At 37.7% G+C, this 18,424-nt stretch overlaps 1 protein-coding gene across 2 annotated transcripts in view; it reads right to left on the reverse strand.

Moving 5' to 3' along the window:
* Positions 1-363: 363 nt before the first annotated feature.
* uts2r (urotensin 2 receptor) overlaps positions 364-18,424 on the reverse strand; it is a 61,054-nt gene continuing 42,993 nt past the window's right edge. For both annotated transcript variants that reach the window (XM_015051756.1, XM_015051758.1), the window contains one exon: positions 364-573. Coding sequence is in view for 1 of the 2 variants with exons in the window: in XM_015051758.1 (XP_014907244.1) it covers positions 569-573 (5 nt within the window). In the remaining variant the exon portion in view is untranslated. The remainder of the gene's footprint in view (positions 574-18,424) is intronic.

Genomic DNA, 18,424 nt, shown 5'->3' on the forward strand with positions numbered 1-18,424 from the left:
AAAAAAAAAAAAACAACAAAAAAAACATTAATTTGTTACAGCAAAGGGAAAAAAATCAACCAAACCCAAGCTGTTTTTTTAGTTATTACTTTTGACCCTTAGTTTATTTTCAACAAGACAAAAAATACTTCAAAACACATATCTATATATACACCATGTTCTTTCTTCTTAAAAATAAATTATAAAAAAATATATATCCAAAAAAATCAATCCTGACTCGTAATTCTTACATCACCCGTGCTTCAAACCCAATAATCCAAACTTGATTATAGGAGGAATTTCAAATAATTCTGCATGCAGGATGACATAATATGAAACAAGATGAAGGTAGAGCAAAACAGAGAACATTTAAAACGGATTTGCTTTCTTTTTTTATGCCAGGAAGTTTAAGAGGAGGCCGACGTAGACGTGAAAAAGTCAAAAATGCCAACAGTTTATCGTCATTCAGTCACCGCGCAAAAAGGCCCAAATAGTATCGCAGCATCATCGTCTTCTCTCGCAAATAACGAAGAGTTTCCGATCTGTTCTCACTTGTTTCTACCTCCATTTGTTTCCTCTTCTCTTCGTTTCATTCTGTCAGAGAAACAGAAGACAGAGCAACGCGGTTAGCACCGAGGCTTTCAGCTCATTCACAATATCACAGATATTATTGGAAACGGCAAACGGGTTAAAAATAACCAGGAAGTCGGTATCAGTTCCCACGGAGACTGAGTGAGGTTGGCACATCTAATTACATTTCTTTTAGTAAATACACATACAGAACTCAAGCGCCAAGAAATCCTTGCAGCAAGAATAATGAGAGAACTTCAATGATGATAATAATAATAATAATAATAATAATAATAATAATAATAATAATAATAATAATAATAATAAGGATTCCTCCAGTTTGCCAGTAATTTTTTTGTTTGTAATCAAAAATCACTGATTTTGTGGAGCCAGTTGAAAAATTAAAAGAAGCTTTGAGACATTGATGGTAAATGTAACTTTGTTACTCTCCAAATAACTGTACCGTACAACTGTCCTGTACAAGTGAGGCTGAGTGGAGCAGAAGTAAGACACACTGCCACCTTCAGGTTGATCATCACATTAAACCCCCAATGTTTTTGAGCAGTTTTGCATAAGATTTGCAAAAAACTCACAATTATGCATTAGTGCAAAAAAGAAAACGCCGGGATCTGTCGAGTTTGCATGAATTTCTGCGAAAATCTGAAGGGAGTGATGAGTGTAACTTGGCAGTAAACAAGTAAAACCTGCTTTGATCTGATTGATAAAATAATCTAGAGAGCATAGAGGGCCACATGAGAGCCCACGGCGGGCTGGATTTGGCCCCGGAGCCTCATGTTTGACAAATGTGCCATAGTTCATATGAAGCATAGTTAGTATTTTCTCAGTTCTGCACATTTAGCTGATGATGACTTTTTTGTAGCTACACCTCTGGGAGACTTTGGGCCACTTATCTGTAGAAGATAAGTAGAGAGGGTCAGAAATTAATGTGATATTATTAAATTGAAGAACTCTGAGGTGATTTATTTTATTTTTTCGTTTTAATACAATCTGGAGAAGTCATCTTGGTGCTGCAAGATTTCAAAGAGCCAATTTATGCCGACTAAATTAGCCGTGCCAATCCTGAAAGAAGAAGAAGAAGAAGGAATATTCGGTTGCAGGGCCACATTCTGGTGGCGTCTCCAACGAAACCTGAGAACTTTTTGTTCTCTTCTGCCTCAAAGACGAGAGGAGGGGAATATTAATTTGAAGTTCCAATGTTATATGTTCAGAGAAATTTGAATTTAATCTGCAAAGCCTGTAAAGACCAGGAAGGAACTAACAACTGAGCTTTGAACTCCTGAGGAGAAGAACTGTGGTTCTGTTCTGGAAAGTCAGAATCTTAATATGCATTTGATCATCTGATGACAAAGGCAGATTTGACGTTTTCAGAACATTTTTCACAGATATAAGAAATATAATTCATCTCCAGTGATGATGGAAAATATGCCTTTTGTTCCCTGGCATTGGCTTCTGTTTTCTAACTGTAATATAACTTTGTGATAATTGACAAATTATGCATAAAAGAATTGCTCCTTTCAAAGTACATATTATTAATATTATATGAGGGGAATGTTTAGTGTTGGTCTCGTGTTCATTGATTCATGAGGAACTGGAGCAGGAACAGATTCAACAGTCACTATGAAGGATGAAGAAGAAAAGAATGGAGAAGATTTTTCTGACAAAATTAAACAATCACAGGGCTGAGAAGAACGTTTCCTTGGAAACAAAAGGTTCCCGAGCGTTTTGCTTTTCCTAATTTCAGCCTTTTTTCCACACTCAAATTATTTTTTTGATGGGTAAAATTTGAATGTAAAATGAATTATCACAAGTACTGCTGGACACCAGGGATGGCAGACGGTTTTTGATTGCATTAATGCCAATGAAAGGTTTTCTGCAACATTCCTTCTTAAAATGGCAATAAATAAATTATTTCAAAATGGCGCTTGTACATTTTCATATAGTCTTTTGGAAGTAACATATTTCCAGCTTTTTGAGCTCAATCCACAATTCTTTCCAAAGAACTAAGATCTGGGATTTGTGACGTCCACTTAGAGAGACTGACTGTTTTTCAACTTTTTGCAGATGCATCAATTTAGTTTAAGAAAACATGAGGGGGTCATATCTTCACTCTGTAGCAGCGTCTGAGTTAAATAAATATATGTTCATAAACTTTAGGGCAAACACTGAGCTACAAACTTTAGATTCCCATCGGAGCAAAACATGGAAGTGGAAAAAAGTCCCTTTACTTTAATATTACAGCCCGAGTATTGAACTGAGCCCATCTTCGGCCCCGGGGCCGTCTTTAGGTTTAAAGCTGCTTCCTGAAGGAAAGCAAAGGCAGCTCTGGAATATTTTAGCAAGTCAGTATTTTCTTGCTCTCTTCAGTTCGCTACACCTTCAAAAACGTTTCCATATTGTTTTCCTTCTTACTTCCAGACCTCCATCCCAGTTACTGAAGAAAATAAACTCGGCTTTAAAAATCTGTGTGACACATTTTAAATGTTTCCTCAGTAAACTGGGACGGTTAAACCTTGAACAGTAAATCTCGGCACATTCTCCCCTCATTGTGATGAAGTGTTTGGTTGCTGTCTGAGCCGATGAGTTTAAGCCTCTTACTCCTCATTTCCCTTCTTCATAGATGCGTGATAAAAGAAAACAACCGCTTCGATCTTTTATTGGCGCTTACACACACACAGCTTGGCACATCCTCACTAATAACTCTCATTATTAACTTCCTTGCTCTGAAATAACATTTTTATCATTCCCAGCTTTTTATTTGGATCTCGTTGCTTTTACACCTGTTAGAGCAAAGCTGATGTCAAGAAGGAATCAAACAGGATTTTATGTGATAGACTGACAAAAGGTTAGTCTTTTAAATAAATACACTGCTCAAAAAAATAAAGGGAACACTCAAATAACACATCCTAGATCTGAATGAATGAAATATTCTCATTGAATACTTTGTTCTGTACAAAGTTGAATGTGCTGACAACAAAATCACACAAAAATCATCAATGGAAATCAAATTTATTAACCAATGGAGGCCTGGATTTGGAGCCACACACAAAATTAAAGTGAAATGTTCCCTTTATTTTTTGAGCAGTATATATAAAAAAAGGCTGGTAGCACAATTCCTGTTGTTGATATTAGAAGCAGATTTTGCACATGAATTTATGGGAGAGCTCCTACAATGACCATTTCTTGTTGCGTTCATAAAGGAAAACTTTTCCTTTTTTAATTTTGTAATTGCAACAGTGAACGGATCAACTCCAGAGCTGCAAACCTCTGGCCTAGTTAAAGTCAAGGCCTGAATTTGTGGCAGTACTTGAATTTTGACAGATCTTTATTTTTATTATTTATTCAATTGTTGTTTTGTTGAGGAAAATGAGATCATCTTTCAGTCTCTGGATGTCCAAAGCTGGTAGAAATACAGAATTCTGCAAAAGACTTTCAGCTGAAACTGAAAAAAAAAAAAAATCTGAAAATAATCTATAATCTTTATGATTTCTACTTCATAAAATCTTCTTGAAACCTCAACAAAACAGACAGCATGTGAAACCAACATGTGTAAATTAGCAAAACACTCCAGATGTGATTATTATTTGATTCTTTGACCATTTTATTTGGCTGTAATTTCATGGAATTTATTTACATCATATAAAAACCCTTTTGGTTTATTGGTGGAGTTAAGTATGAGTCTATATATAAAAAAAACTCTGTTAATTCTCACCAACAGATCTGTTGGTGAGAATTAACAGGGTTTTTTGTGCGAAATGGTGTTAAAATAACTGCTTTCTTTTTCTGCTCTTTGCATCATCTGGAAGGTGAAATAACCATCCAACGCACATAAAAATATCATTTTTTACTTATTTTCTGTTGTGCTGGCAGACTTCACATGAAAACCACTTTAGCAAAGTAAACAACATGCAGCTTTTCATTCAGCGTCTCTTCTCTCCTCCCCTCCTTTCATTTTCTCCATTCAGCTCTGTAAACCAACACTGCTGCCGTCTGCTCTGATTTTAAAGGCCGCTCCGGCGCTCTGCAGCTTTAATCGCCGTCTATTCACTTCCATGTTTGTTCCGATGTTTGTGTGACTTCCTGCTCATGGGGACTCCACCTGCAGACTGAGCTGCTCCTAAAGGGAATCCCTCCATTATACAATAAACGGCGTCATATCGAGCCGTTCAGTCCGGACCGCCTCCACCTCAATTAGGCTTTGAAATTATTTTCGGAACGTGGAGAAGCTCAGACTTCAATCAGGGAACATTTTGAAAGCTGATCGGCCCAATCAGCCCTTCGCTCTCCTCCAATTAACCTCCTAATTGATCTGATTCAGGATGGATAAGTGAAAATAGGCCGTGTTGATGTTAATGACTTATTATTGTCTGAATTGGAGACGGGGAGCTCAGGACAGCTGTGCTGCATCTCTTAAATATCATAATTTTAATCTAAAGTGTTTTTCAAAATGCTGTCATGCGTAGCAAAAAGGAAAATACAGTGTAGAAACTACTTTAGAGTTAAGATAAAGATCTACATCCCCTAGAATATACAAAAGTTGACAGCTGTTTTTCTAATGCCGCCCGTGCCAAATATTAGCACGAAAAGCTAAAGACGGTTAGCATAAAAAGTTAAAGACATTGTTGCCTTTTATGCTAACTCATTTGTCTGTCTAACATTAACAGCTTAACTGTTAGTAAGCTAAATATTTACCTCCAGTCTTAATGTTTAGCTAGTAAACTAAATATTTAGTTACCAAGGTAAATATTTAGCTGCATTTTCAATATGTTTAGTTAGTAAGCTAAATATGTAGCTTCAAGCTAAATGTTTAATAAGTGAGCTAAATATTTAGTTTGGAGGTCTGATATTTAGCTCAGAGCTAAACATCTAGCCAAGATACAAGAGGACTGTCAAAATAAAAGCTGGGTTTTGCAAACTTCTAAATATTTAGCTCTGGGATAAATATTAATTCGGAAACTAAATATTTAGCTTGCTAACTGAATGCCCAGTTAGCAAGTTTGCAACTGTGGCATTGATGAATCAATGAATAATATGGTGAAAATATGAGTTTGAAAAATTAACCCCTATTTTTTTCTGTTATGACAGGCTAAATAATCCAGTTTTGTTTGTTAATTGTTGTTGATTTTTGGCTGTAACTTTACATTTGGCCCACAGAATAACAAACTGAAAATTAAAAATACCCTGTCCTGTCCTGTTGTTTATCCTGACGTGTCATCAGTATAAAACAGCACAACGCAGGTTATTTGAGTTCACGACATACATTGAAGTTTGACGTTATTCCTAGTTTATGGGCTAAAAGCTGTTTAGTCAGCCAAGAAAACATTTCTGCTGTCATGAAGGAGATGCATTTCACATGCTTTACTGCTCAATGGTGGCAAAAAACACTTAAAACTGGAGGCAAATCTATCAACCAGCACTTATAGTACAACACCATGTTGGCTCTATTCAGACTGATAATTTGCAACACTTGCCTGAAAGCTATTCACATTTACAGCGAATGCTTCCTCACATGTATCCTGAAAATGCCTTTGCTACCAACATAGCAACAGTAGCCGCCCCTGCAGGCTAGAAAAAAAATAAAAACAGTTCACTGGTCTTATTGTATTTTCCTAAACTGCAGCTCTTAAACAGAAATCTGAACTGGGTGAAAATGGCCTGGACAGGTCAAAGTTATACAATAATCAGAGGAATTGGCCAAAAATATTGATCAGTGCAAACTCAGGATGTCCGCGCATCCTTAGAAAGTCTTAAATTATTTAAAATTAAAGCCTTAAAATGTTCAATTCTTTCATCTAAAAAGAAAGTCTTAAAATGCCTTAAACTCAAAGAAAATGTAAGTTGGCCTTAAATAGATGAATCACCTAAATTTTGTTATCCCAGGACGGTTAAATCTCGAATATTTTATGCAGATTTTTTCTTGCTAGAATTTCTGTTTGTCAGTAAAGTGTAACTTTGTTAGCAGTTAGCTGGAGAGAGTTCATTTTGTTGCTAGCCTTTTGTCTTGATTTAGGCCTTGAATTTTATTACATTTTATTCACAATGGTCTCTCAAAGGTCTAAGGTATAAATGTGAGTTGGTGAAACCTGGAGAAACGCTGAAAATGTTAATGAAGCGAGACTCATCAATATATCGTCATGTTCGTTTTTTAAAAGCTGTTATCCATTTAAAAGTGATTGCCATCATGTAGCAAAACTAAAAATGTTCACATTAAAGACAACAATAATCATTGGCTTTCTGCCTGATGTTCAGACTCTCTCTCTCCTCTCTGACCTTTTGCCAAGCCACCGTCACTAAGACTCATAAGACACACAAGTGAATCTGAGGAAATGCCGGCTTGCTGTCTGAAAGGTGTTTTCTCTGTCATTTCCTGGAACGTTTTAGCTTGGTTAACAAAACAAACTGGAGCTGACTGGGAAATGTGAAAAGGTTTGATGGTTCAGTTATTTGAGACTTGCGTGCCTCAAGGAGAAAGCTTGTTGGAGAAGCTCTGTTACGTTCATTCTGATTTATTCTATTAAAGAAAAAAACAACAACATTTCATTACTTCTTTGAATAGTTATTCCACCTGATTGTGGATGCTGTGCAGCTAGAAGGAATTTTGCTGTTACCTTTTTTCTTATCTTTGTGACAGTTATGATGGGTAACCATAGCAACAACATGCTTTTATTTAATTATGTTTTATTCCAGGGTGTCCCTGTAGCCTTAAAAAGTCATGTATCTAAAATTGAATCTTTAAAATGTCATATTAATTTGAAAAAAAAAATAAAATACAAGGTTTAAATTTTGCCATGAAGACAAAATTTAATCTTGCATGTAGTTTTTTTTTCTCCCCCCAACAACAAAAATTTGAGTCACACTCTTACGTTCTGAGGCCCAAGACGATTGAGGTAACAGGTAGCTAGCTGCTAATACCTTTACTAGCTAGACCGCTGTGCTGCGTCTATCAGCAGAACGACAAACGACAGCGAGAGACGAAAGTCATCGCCACTCAGGGTGAAACCAAACACACAGGACACAACAGCAGCCATAGCAACAAAAGCTGAATGCTACAAAGAGACATCAGAAAGGTCACAATGCTACGCTAAATTCTAATACAGGAGGATCACCCAATCAACCTATTTTTTATTATTTTAAATATCATTATATATGGCAATAAAAAAGGTCTTAAAAAGTCTTGAATTCAACTAAATGAAAACCTGCAGATGCCCTGAGTTTCAAGTGCTAACAGATTAGCTAATCGTGGAGGCTAAAGCTAAGGGTTAATCCAAATGAAGACAGGACTGAAATCACCTTCTCCCATCAGAAAACAACTCTAACTCTGTTCATGTGTTTCAGAGTGTGTGTGTGTGTATGTGTGTGTGTGTGGGGGTGAATGACTGACTGTAGAGTAAAGTGCTTTGCAGTCCTTGGGGACAGAGAAGCAGGTGATTATTCAACAGAGGAATGGAGGTAGGAGTTGATGCTCTTCCTCTTTGTATAATTTAAAATCTTCACCATCATAATAATTATGGCTCAAGCTTACTGGACTGCATAACATTTAGCAAGACACTTTGTTTCAACATTTAGAGAGGAAGAAGACTTCACCACGCCCAATTAAAAGTAAATTTACATAAACTGCTAGTGACCGAAATGGTCTTAAGGAGGAAAAACTTTGTCTCCTCTCAGACTTTCCTTCTAGGTTTTACCCTTCAAGACCAACTAATCTTCAATTATACTAAATTAAGATGCCAAGTGAGATTATATATTGTGGGTAAAGATGTTAACCTGAAAGAACGTGGACTATTCCTTTAAAACCCTCCACAGCGCTCCGGTTGGTCTAATTTACAGGATGATTATTATGATATTTAAAACATTTCCATTTTAAATATCATCCTCACCACACAGCCTGGCGGCAAATATGAAATTTGGGTCTAAATGTCTCGCTGCTTGGATGAAAAGAACCAAAAAACAGAAAACTTTTAATAACTTCCTTTGATTTGATAGGTGGGCCTTATCTCCTGTTGCAGAACCTCGGGCCTCAGAGACGACTGATAATGAACAAGTTTAAATTCTGGACGAGTGTTTAAACCTAAAACTGTCTCATTCGACTCCACTGGACTCTGGAGGATGTAAGTGAGATTTTAAATGTCAAGACTGTCATTTGTAGAAATGAAATTCTCCTACCCCTGGCAAATGTTAACCAATTTTTTCTGAATTATTTTTCCCTCTAAATCATTTTTTTTTTTTTTTTGGCTTTGCATTCACAGAGCCGGAAAAGTTACTCACACCCCGTAATGTTTTGTTCTCCCCATAATTGTTTTAAGTCCTCAGAGGGTTTTCCAGTAAGATCATCTTTTGTAAGCTCATGACGCAGCTACTCTATAGTATTTAGGTCCAAACTTTGACTAGGCCACACCACAATCTGTGGCTTATTATCTTGCTGATGTCTTTTGTTATCTGTCCTGCTGCGTATCCCAAGAGCGCTTCAGCTTATGCTGGGTCAGCATTTTCTGGTAGAAGGCAGACATTTTAATTCCCTAAATTACATCTACTGTAATTTATTTGTTATTATTATTATTATTATTTAGTTCAGCTAAGCAAAGCACATCCAGATCATCCCACTTCCGACACCATAACAGATTGATAATATGTCCTTTTATAAACTGGTGCTGGCTCTATGCAGGATGTAACGCCACCCATGAAGTTCCACTTTTGTCTCACCAACCCCCAGAATATGTTCCCTAAAGTCAAGAGGTCACCAGGATCACTGCATAAACATAAAATGTCACTACAGTATATTATTTTTGGTCTAGTTTCTAAAGCAAATATCTTAATACACTTGAAATTAGACAAAACAAACTTACAAGTAACTTTTGAGCAAGAAATAGGAGCTCATTTTAAGTAGATAATTATTGATGAAAAGTACAAGAGAATTTTACCATATTATGAATTATGATATATTAAAACTGGGTGGCATTAAAACAAAATGTCTCAACTTTTCATTTATTCCTGAATCTGTTTAGATTGGAGTCTTATCTTTTTACCTTCTTCATGTTATCTGTATTCTACATGTTTTAGTATTTAAACCTGAATTTCTCTCGCAAAGGAAGTTAACAAAATTACCATTTGAAAACCTTTTGATTTGTCCGATAACGTTTATTTGACTATCTAAAACATTTAAGTGCAACAAAAAGCAAAAGTGTTGCAAGTACTCTTTCACCGAACTGCAGTTCTTACAATAATAAAGAGTATTTTCACACCCCTCCCTGCGTGTGGAAGGGGGTTGCTGGAGATTGCTGCCAGGTCTCCTTCCTGCAGTGAACACTCCCCAGTGGGTCCTGGAAGGCTAACTGGTAGATTGCAGAGGCTTCCCAGTGAACCGCGACTAATGCAAGCTGGGGATTTTTGCTTTCGCTGCGTCCATGGCCGAAAACCAAAATGCTCCGAGCAGAGCGCTAGGCTCCGGACTCCTACTAAACGGATGAGCGAGCCAACTCATGTGTGAAGAACAGTCACAAAAAATAATGTGTGTGTGGAAATGTCTGTTCGAGAGTTAAAGAGTAGAAAACACTCCAGTCGGGTGGCTGTGTTCTCATCCAGAGTTCTGGGTTTCCCCCAGAAAACTTGCTAAGCCCGGTGTTAGCGGTGCTGAGGCGGTCCACCAAGCAGGCCGCCACGTTTTTCTGTCAAAAATGTTACAAGATGACAGGAAATGTAAAAACATTAGCTGCTTTGGGCCCCTCAGACTTTCAGGGGCCCCCAGAAATGATGAAACTTTACCAAAGACTGTAGGGATAGAATTTATTGAGTATCTGAATTAATGGCTTCAGCATAGATTATTAAAATATCTTAAATGTAATACTTTAAAAAGTTAGCTAGTTCAATTTGTAACAGTGCCAAACAAAATGATCTTGTATAGTTGGATTGTTGTGTTACCATGACTACAATCTGAAGCTGAGTTTAATCTTTTTTAATCTTTGCTCCATTTTTTCACAAATACATCCCAACAAATAATAACCAATTACCACTGATTGCTTTTTAAGATTCTGAATCTAATCAAAAATAGCAACTGTGTTTAGACAGATAATGTGGAAAACTCAACACAGCTTCCTAGATTAACTTTCCTTTTTCTTTTTCCTCACACGTGGTGAGTAACTGAGCTTTTACCCTCCGGTATCGCTCTTGGAAAATCAGCCGTTTCTCTTTCGTTCTTTCTCGTCTTTTTTTGTGTCTCGCTCGAGTTCAGTTCCTCTTGGCCATCGATGTCACATGTGGCACAAGTGTTAAAATTTAACACATCATGTGTTGTTTTTAACACATCTGTTCTAAAGAGTAGGTGGAGAAATACGGTTGAGCATCTTCAGATCCATCTGTGACCTTTCTTTCTCCAAAATAAAAAAAAAAAAAAAGTGTGACGAATTTTCCAAGTGAAGCGCCTCGGTCCCTCTGATGTTCGTAGCCGAGCAGCTCAGTGAGAATCTCTGTTTCCTCCACTGGAGTGATATTGATGAGCTATCGCTCATTAGCTGTGGGGGAAATAAAAGTCTATTGAAGCCTTATGCTGTATTATTAATGTTATCAAGAGCAAGATCACATGGGAGACGCTTTTTTAATTCATAATCAGAAATATGCTTTTAGTCTGTGTGGATTAATCAGTTTTACTTTTTAATCACTTGTTTAATGCTGCAACACATTTTGAGATCAGACTAGTGGAAAGTCTCTAAGGAATCCTCTGTGGAAGCCGTGTTCAGTAAAATCACGTTCTGCTTGAAAAACTTAATGGTTTATTCACAAAGGGAAAACGCTTTCTTCCCATACTGTATCGAGTGTAATTTTAATCAGTTTTGAGGATTTTCAGACGTCATTTTCCGTGAATCTGCCAAAGCTTTCACAGTGACAATCTTTCATCTCCGTTTGTTTCTGCAGCAGTGGCGATGCGACCCATGATGTCAGCGTTCCTCTGAAGGAGCAAAGCTTCCAGTTTTTCCATTACAGGATTCTTACAGAAGCTTTTCCAGCAGGATGTCGTCTCGTCCTCCTGCTTTGATCGTTGGAGTCCAGCGCCGGGCGACCACGTTTTCCCCGTGAGACATTTCGATTGAGATAACAGAGCTGAATGTCGCGCGTCTACAGTTAGCATTAAGAATGTAGTGATGCTAACTATAGGACCAAGCACATCTTCTGCATATGGTAAAAAACAAAAAATGTCAAGATGTCAGAGTGCCATACAAAGTAATCAATTCTGTACACATTCTGTAATATATTTTATTTATACTTTAAGCAATGGACCAACAGGAAGTACTGCAGTACTTTTGAATGTTCCTCAAATGAAAATCAGCCTTGAATATATATCAATTAAATGTTGTTCAACCCATTGCCTTCAAAAGTTTCTAAAATACAAAAAAAGTGTTAAAAGTGTTCACCTCTGTACAAATCCAACTGCTCCATAAATGTTTGTTAGGAAACAAACAGCATCTCTGGGTCAGGGATGTGGTTATAAAGACGTTTATAGCCTCTGTCCAAATGACAGCTATTAGTCTTGTAAGTCACAAGTTTGACCTTTCATCAAACAGTTGTAAAAAGATAATTTAATAGAGCCGTTTAATAGAGTCCTATTTGCTACAAACCGTAAAGGGGACAAAGCAAACTGTGGGAAAACGTGCTTTACTCAGATGAGACCAACTTTGTTTTTGTCCTACATGTAAAGAAAACCCATTAGATGAGAGATGAGTTGAGGTTTGGGAGAAAGCTTAAGAGATGCATGACTACTTCTGCAGACGGTTAACAGCTATTATGTTAAGAAACAATTAAAGTTAGTTTTTCTTTCTTACCAACTGATCCTACATGTTTGGTTTTAGAGAACCAAAGTCTACACAACAGAGACTCTTGATATTAACCATCAACTGTATATGGATCTATGGATTTGAACTGTTTTTAATTGCTTACCATCAGCATTAGCCTGGTTCAAACCAGTGCTTTGTTCTGCGCTTTGCTTCGTAGGATGGGGTCTGGACGCTGTGCTATTGAGAAACGATAGCTTCCTTGAACTCTGTTAGAGTTTTAAATGTTGTTACCCAAATCTAAAACAGCGTTAAAAACAACATCAACTTCTCCTTCTGTTTGCTGATTGCCCCAGCAGAAATTCTACTGGAGAAATCCCTTTCAATGGGAGAAAGCCCAAACGGAGACCTGAAGTGATTCAACTAACAAACTTCTCAAATATCTTAGTAGATGAATGACAGAAGGTACTCTATTGTGCTTTGCTGAGGAGGCTGCAACAAATACCAACAAAAGTCTTTTATATCCTCCAGGAAAAATAAAGACAAAGGGTACTTTTAAATAGATATGAAAGTAACATAATTATGTAACAATATGAGAGAAATTTTCACTGTCTTGATTTGAACAATGTCTGTAAGTCAACAGCTGTTTACAAAATATTAGATTAACACAAACCAGTCAAGCGACATCGTGTTATTGCAAATATCTTTGTATTTAGTTGTTGAAGTTGATGGAGTTCATCACCATTGTAAACAGATTTCTGGTCCATCTAAAGGCATTATTTAAGGTTGTTTTGTTTCTGGTATCTTTTACGTCAAAATTAGTTCAGTAGTAAAACAGTCATCAGCGAAGGTTACTGTACTTCCTGACTTGTTTGGTCGACTTTTCTCAGATTCTGAGTGTAACAAATACATTTTTCTCAACAGTCTATCCATTCACAACGATTCTTATTAGGGTATTTAAGTTTCAGGGTGTATTATAAGGTGTGTTTTCTTTTCTTACTTTTTTTTTCCCTGCACTTGCCAGTTAAAAAAAGTTAACTTTTTAAAATCTTTGTAGCATTTATCTCATGAAAGAGTTCACAGATGCATTTGTTAAGGAATCATTTGCTGTATAGTTCCCATCGTTTTCCCCAATTAAAACCCACTTTATCCGTAACCAACATCATTCATCAGCGTATTCAGATGACAAAGCAACATTCCCCCTTCCATAGTGTCATCATTGTAATTTTGTACTACAGAATTCCCACTGGGAATGTCCTGAAGTGATTAATCTCAGTCTCTTTTCCTCGGGATGTAGAAGACTCAGAGCTACGAGTCGCAAACACAGCTAGCATTTTGAAAAATACATCCTATTATCTCTATCCCGAGGGTCCCAGATCCATTCAGCCCCCCACCACACACACACACACACACCCTGTAATTAGATCTCATTCTGTGGATCTGCCCTCTTATTTAAACTCGACACATGTTGCGATCGCATCCAGTCACACATGCAGATGGCAGATAAATGAATTGCATCCTCTTGTTTATCACGACCTTCATGAGTCTATAAAAGCCTGCAATTATTAAAGAATGTTTGAGTCTTTTTTTTATTTCTTACCCCAGTTGGTGGAAACTCATTTTATTATTAAGCAACTCCTTTCATCAAAACCTGTTTTTGTCTAGATAACAGCGCTGGTGTTTACTCGTGAGACGGACACAAGGTCAGAAATCTGACCTTAATTGTTGCAGAACTTCCACGGTGAAGCTCGTCCATTCTGCTGTGTGCGGATGAATTAATGACTAACTGAAGGCATTTCCAATTAACTTGCTCAGCGAGTTGCAGAGCGTGCATGGTGAGAAGTACATGTCACATTTCATTTTCAATAATTAATGTTTATACCATCGACCTTGCTCCAGTCTGTGCCTGTATGTCTGCTTGTTACTGTGTCCGGTCCAGTCCAGTGGCCTAAATGGAGTGAACTCTTTCTGTAAACATGGAACTTAATGATGGAAATAAAAAAAAAAGTGGCTGACGATCAAGCGAACATCCGCCACAACACTTGATGTTTTAAACAGGCCGGTGAAGGGAAACGACGTGTGAACAAACAGGAACAAGCTAATGAAAGGGCAAAAGATGAGGTGAGAGGGAAACAGTGGTGAGGAAACCAGTTAATTAAGCCAGCATGGCGGAGAGCGGCGTGAAAACAAAACACTTGGACTCAGCAGTTGTGGTTTCAGAGAGAATGAGAGAAGACTTGGACCTGGAAGCTGCTAGGTTTCCATAGCAACTGAAAGCATGTTAGCCTGCTAGCATGTTGTTTAACTTAGCTTAAATTAAGAATGAAGTCAGGATTGTCCATTTATCCTTGTTTAGCCTATGTTTATTTTGGTTACAGCTACAGTATGTAACTTTTACAAAAATATGTTTGTTGCATGTTGAAGCCTTCCACGCTCAGCTCCTCCAGACTAGCGGCAGCAGCAATTAACCTGGTGCAACTACGTCTCTGCTGAGCTTCTCATACAAACCGTTTCATAACCCAGTCTTTCTAAACGGCAGTGTGGGGGGCTGGGGGGGGTCAGAAAGAACAGAAGCTTCTTAAAGAAACAGAAGCCAATTTCAAGTTGTCACATACTGCTTTGATGTTATGTCAAATGTCATTTGTTTTGATTTTTACAGGTTTTTCACAATGACTGACAGTTTATTGTGCTAATAAAAAGGCACAATGTGTCTGGAATATACATAATGATAATGATAGTATCATTATATCAGTCAATAATCACTAGGTAACCAAAGTGAGTTAGTTGATGCTTTGCTAGGTGTGAGAGGTTGAGCGGCTAAAGTCAGTCTTCTGCCCACATCTCGGAGTTCAGTGAAATTATAGAATATTCTATCAGACGTATTGTCTGTTGAGTTTAATAATGTGCGTATCTCATTGTTGCTGATTAGCACTGCCTTGTGTTGGTGTATTTCATTAATAACCCTGCTAAAACGTATTGGACTTTCTGACTCCAATGTAACAAGTTTTAAAAAATCAAGGTAGTTAGTATTTTCATCTCCTCCCCAGATTTCCAAAATTGCTCCAACATTGCATAACATAATTAAGCAGCCTCGTCCAGGTGTGTCCCGCCTCCCCCTGGAGTCGCAGTGTAAATAATTGAATCAATTTTGATTTATCTGCACACATTTCTGCCAAAGTGAAGCTTTTATGCAGTGTGGAACATGGTGAGCTAAAGCAGAAACCCTAACCCTGACCTCTGTTGTATGCGGACATCTGCAGGGGTTTCCTGTTTGTCAGCGTTTCTTGGCTCTGCAGAGTTCCCATTAGGCAGTGCGACGTCCCCGCCTGCCTCCTCCCTGTGTGATCCGACCGTAATCAGTTGACCATCTGTCAGCCATCACTTAACGCATTCTTCCCTCCCGCTGCGCGCTCGTCCTTCGGTGGGCCGGTCCCGCCCTCCAAACATGCTGCCATGGCGCCTAATTGCTTCGATTAACATTTGAAATGGGATGGGTAATCTGTTTACCTTGGCCAGATGAAGACGGGCGAGATGTTTATTAGATTACATCACACCTCGGATGATGACAAACCCGACATGCGCACAGCCCGTCTTAAGCCAAGTAATCCAAAGTGTCAGAAAGTCTTTGCTCTAATCAGATCACACAAAGACTTCATTTGCTTAAGTTCTGTAAGTTTCAAGGCCTGTGCTGAGTCAGGTGCGATAGGCTTACAGGATGAACTTGAAATGACCTTTGGATTACAAATCACAGCTTGTATTGATCTGTCATAACCAAACTTCTTCAGTGATCAAGCTGGATCTTATGAAAGATCTATGCTGCTATGAAGAGAGGCCTGGTGAACTGTAAAGGTTGATGAAAGGTTTTAGTCCCGTCTTTCTATATCACATCTAAAACCAGGAGTGTTCATCTTGTAAACCAACGAAGCAGAGAGGTTCAGTCGGCCAATGCCTGATCCTCTCTGTGCTTCAAACCTGGCATTATCTCCGTTCAGAGCAGCTAGTCGGATTACTTCAGTGCTCTTTTGGAGCAGGATGATTACATATGTGGGTGCCAATCCATTTAAAATGTTAAAGGAAAGTAAAAGAAACGTAAAGTCAGTGTGAAACGAGGCAAACAGCCCGCGTAAATCTGCTAAAACAGCAGGGATGCGATTAAGTCTTCCTACCTGGGAGGGCCGGAGATCTGAAGGTTGGCTGATCTGGATTCAAAGAACTGACTCGTTTTCAGAAGCCAGGCTGGTGTGATTCATTTTGTTCAGGCGATATTAACTTCTAGGGTATAATTTAGACTGGAATCATTCACCCCTTAACAACCAACCAAATTATGTTAAATATTCTAAAAAAAAAAAAAGAAAAATCATTTAAATTAATGACTACAATTTCATTTGACATTTTAAATGGCCTGTACTTGTATAGAAAGTCCAAGGACTCCAAATGTTATAAATGTTTTCATCTCTGCATATAAAAACAGGAGACAAAAGGCTCAGAGTCGGTCAGTACATTTGGTTTATTGGTGAAATCTTTCTAACTGCTAGCAATAAAGATTGGTCAGGGCCAGTTTATTGGAACTGCAGGAGTCCAGTCTAAATATGATGAAGGCATAAATATATTTTTCAGATCTTTAAAAGGATGAAAAGATTTTGCTTTGGCAACTTAGCATAAAACTAGCTATAAAACTACAAAAGCCACAACAGAAGTTATGCTGACAGGGAATTCAAGCTGTGCTAAAAGGAAGTTAGCATAGGTTAGCATAACTTTTGTTTGTTAGCAGATTTTGTTGTTGACCCTACTGGCTCATTATAATTTTGGTTTGGTTTGGATAACTATTTTGTTTGTGTTTAAGGAGAGGCAGATTTCTGTTCATTTCACAAATGTTTTATAATATATTTTTCACGTTCTTGAAATTCTGTAGCTAACATTAATTTTGAATTGTTTGCCAAAATTGCCTTTTAATCCTCCCACAGTTCCAAGAGAGGTTGAGTTGACAGTCAGATCACTGAGTGTATGTAAACTTCTGACTTTGACAAAAGGGGTAAAGAGGATAAAAAAATTTCAGATTTTTCCCAATTAAGTAAATAGAAAAGTTGTATGTTTATGTTTAATATTAAGGTAAAGCTGTCCGACACGAAGCCTCTCCACCCTAGAAGTGGCTACTTTCAGAGGGGAGTGGTGTAACAGCTGCTGAAGGACACAAAAAGGGTTTGGGGAATTAACATGGAGATGGATAGATAAAATTCTCTAATATCACAGGTCATAACTTCAGAATATGTTTCTGCTATAGTGATATTGCCTTAGAGGCTTATGACGCATAGTGCACTTTTTTATCTTGGATTGTTTTACAACCAGATGTAAGTTATACTTTTGTATATCTCACTTTTTTCTCAATGCCGCTTCCCTAAAGGTTATCATAGAAGAAGAAAGCTGCTCAGTGGAAGATGAATAAGTGATTCATGTCAGCGAAAGCCGATGAGAGATTCCACATAGAGATTCCACATAGGCTAAACATCTAGACGGTGAAATCTTTAGCTCTTTGAAGCTTCAAGACTTCAGAGAGTGAAATCATGTCCTTGCTTTGGACAAAATGATTGAGCGTCTGGAGACGTATCAAGGCTAAAACCAACAGAGAACCTTTTTAAGCTATGCTAATTAGCATGAAGCAGAAAACTCCAGAGAGCAGTCGCACCCCCTAATGACCAGCAGTCATGCTTTCAAAACAGAAGACGACAATTAAGGTTTCCTCTTTGATTCCTGAAACTTTCAAACTGCTCATTGTGGCGTTTAGTCTTCCTCATGTCCTGTTTAGACAAATCCCAATCGGCCCACTGGACAATTACACTAACCCCATAATAACGGTTACAAAATGGGACTTGACTATTCATTGTCTGCAGTTCTCTAGTCAATGTAACAAGTTTCACATGTAATAAAACCAGCTAACACTGGAAAAAAAACAAAAAAACAAAAAACCTTTCACATACATTTTGACAAGTGAAGAAAACTCAATTCTGATACCAAATGTAACAGAGAGGAACATAGCACCTGGACAGAGGCTGTACCGAATCATTCAGTTCATCGAATGATTCGAGTATCTTAATTATTTA

This window comes from Poecilia latipinna, unplaced genomic scaffold (genome assembly GCF_001443285.1).
Source record: "Poecilia latipinna isolate Pla-1442-1.1 unplaced genomic scaffold, P_latipinna-1.0 Scaffold1063, whole genome shotgun sequence".
NCBI classification, from domain to species: Eukaryota; Metazoa; Chordata; class Actinopteri; order Cyprinodontiformes; family Poeciliidae; genus Poecilia; species Poecilia latipinna.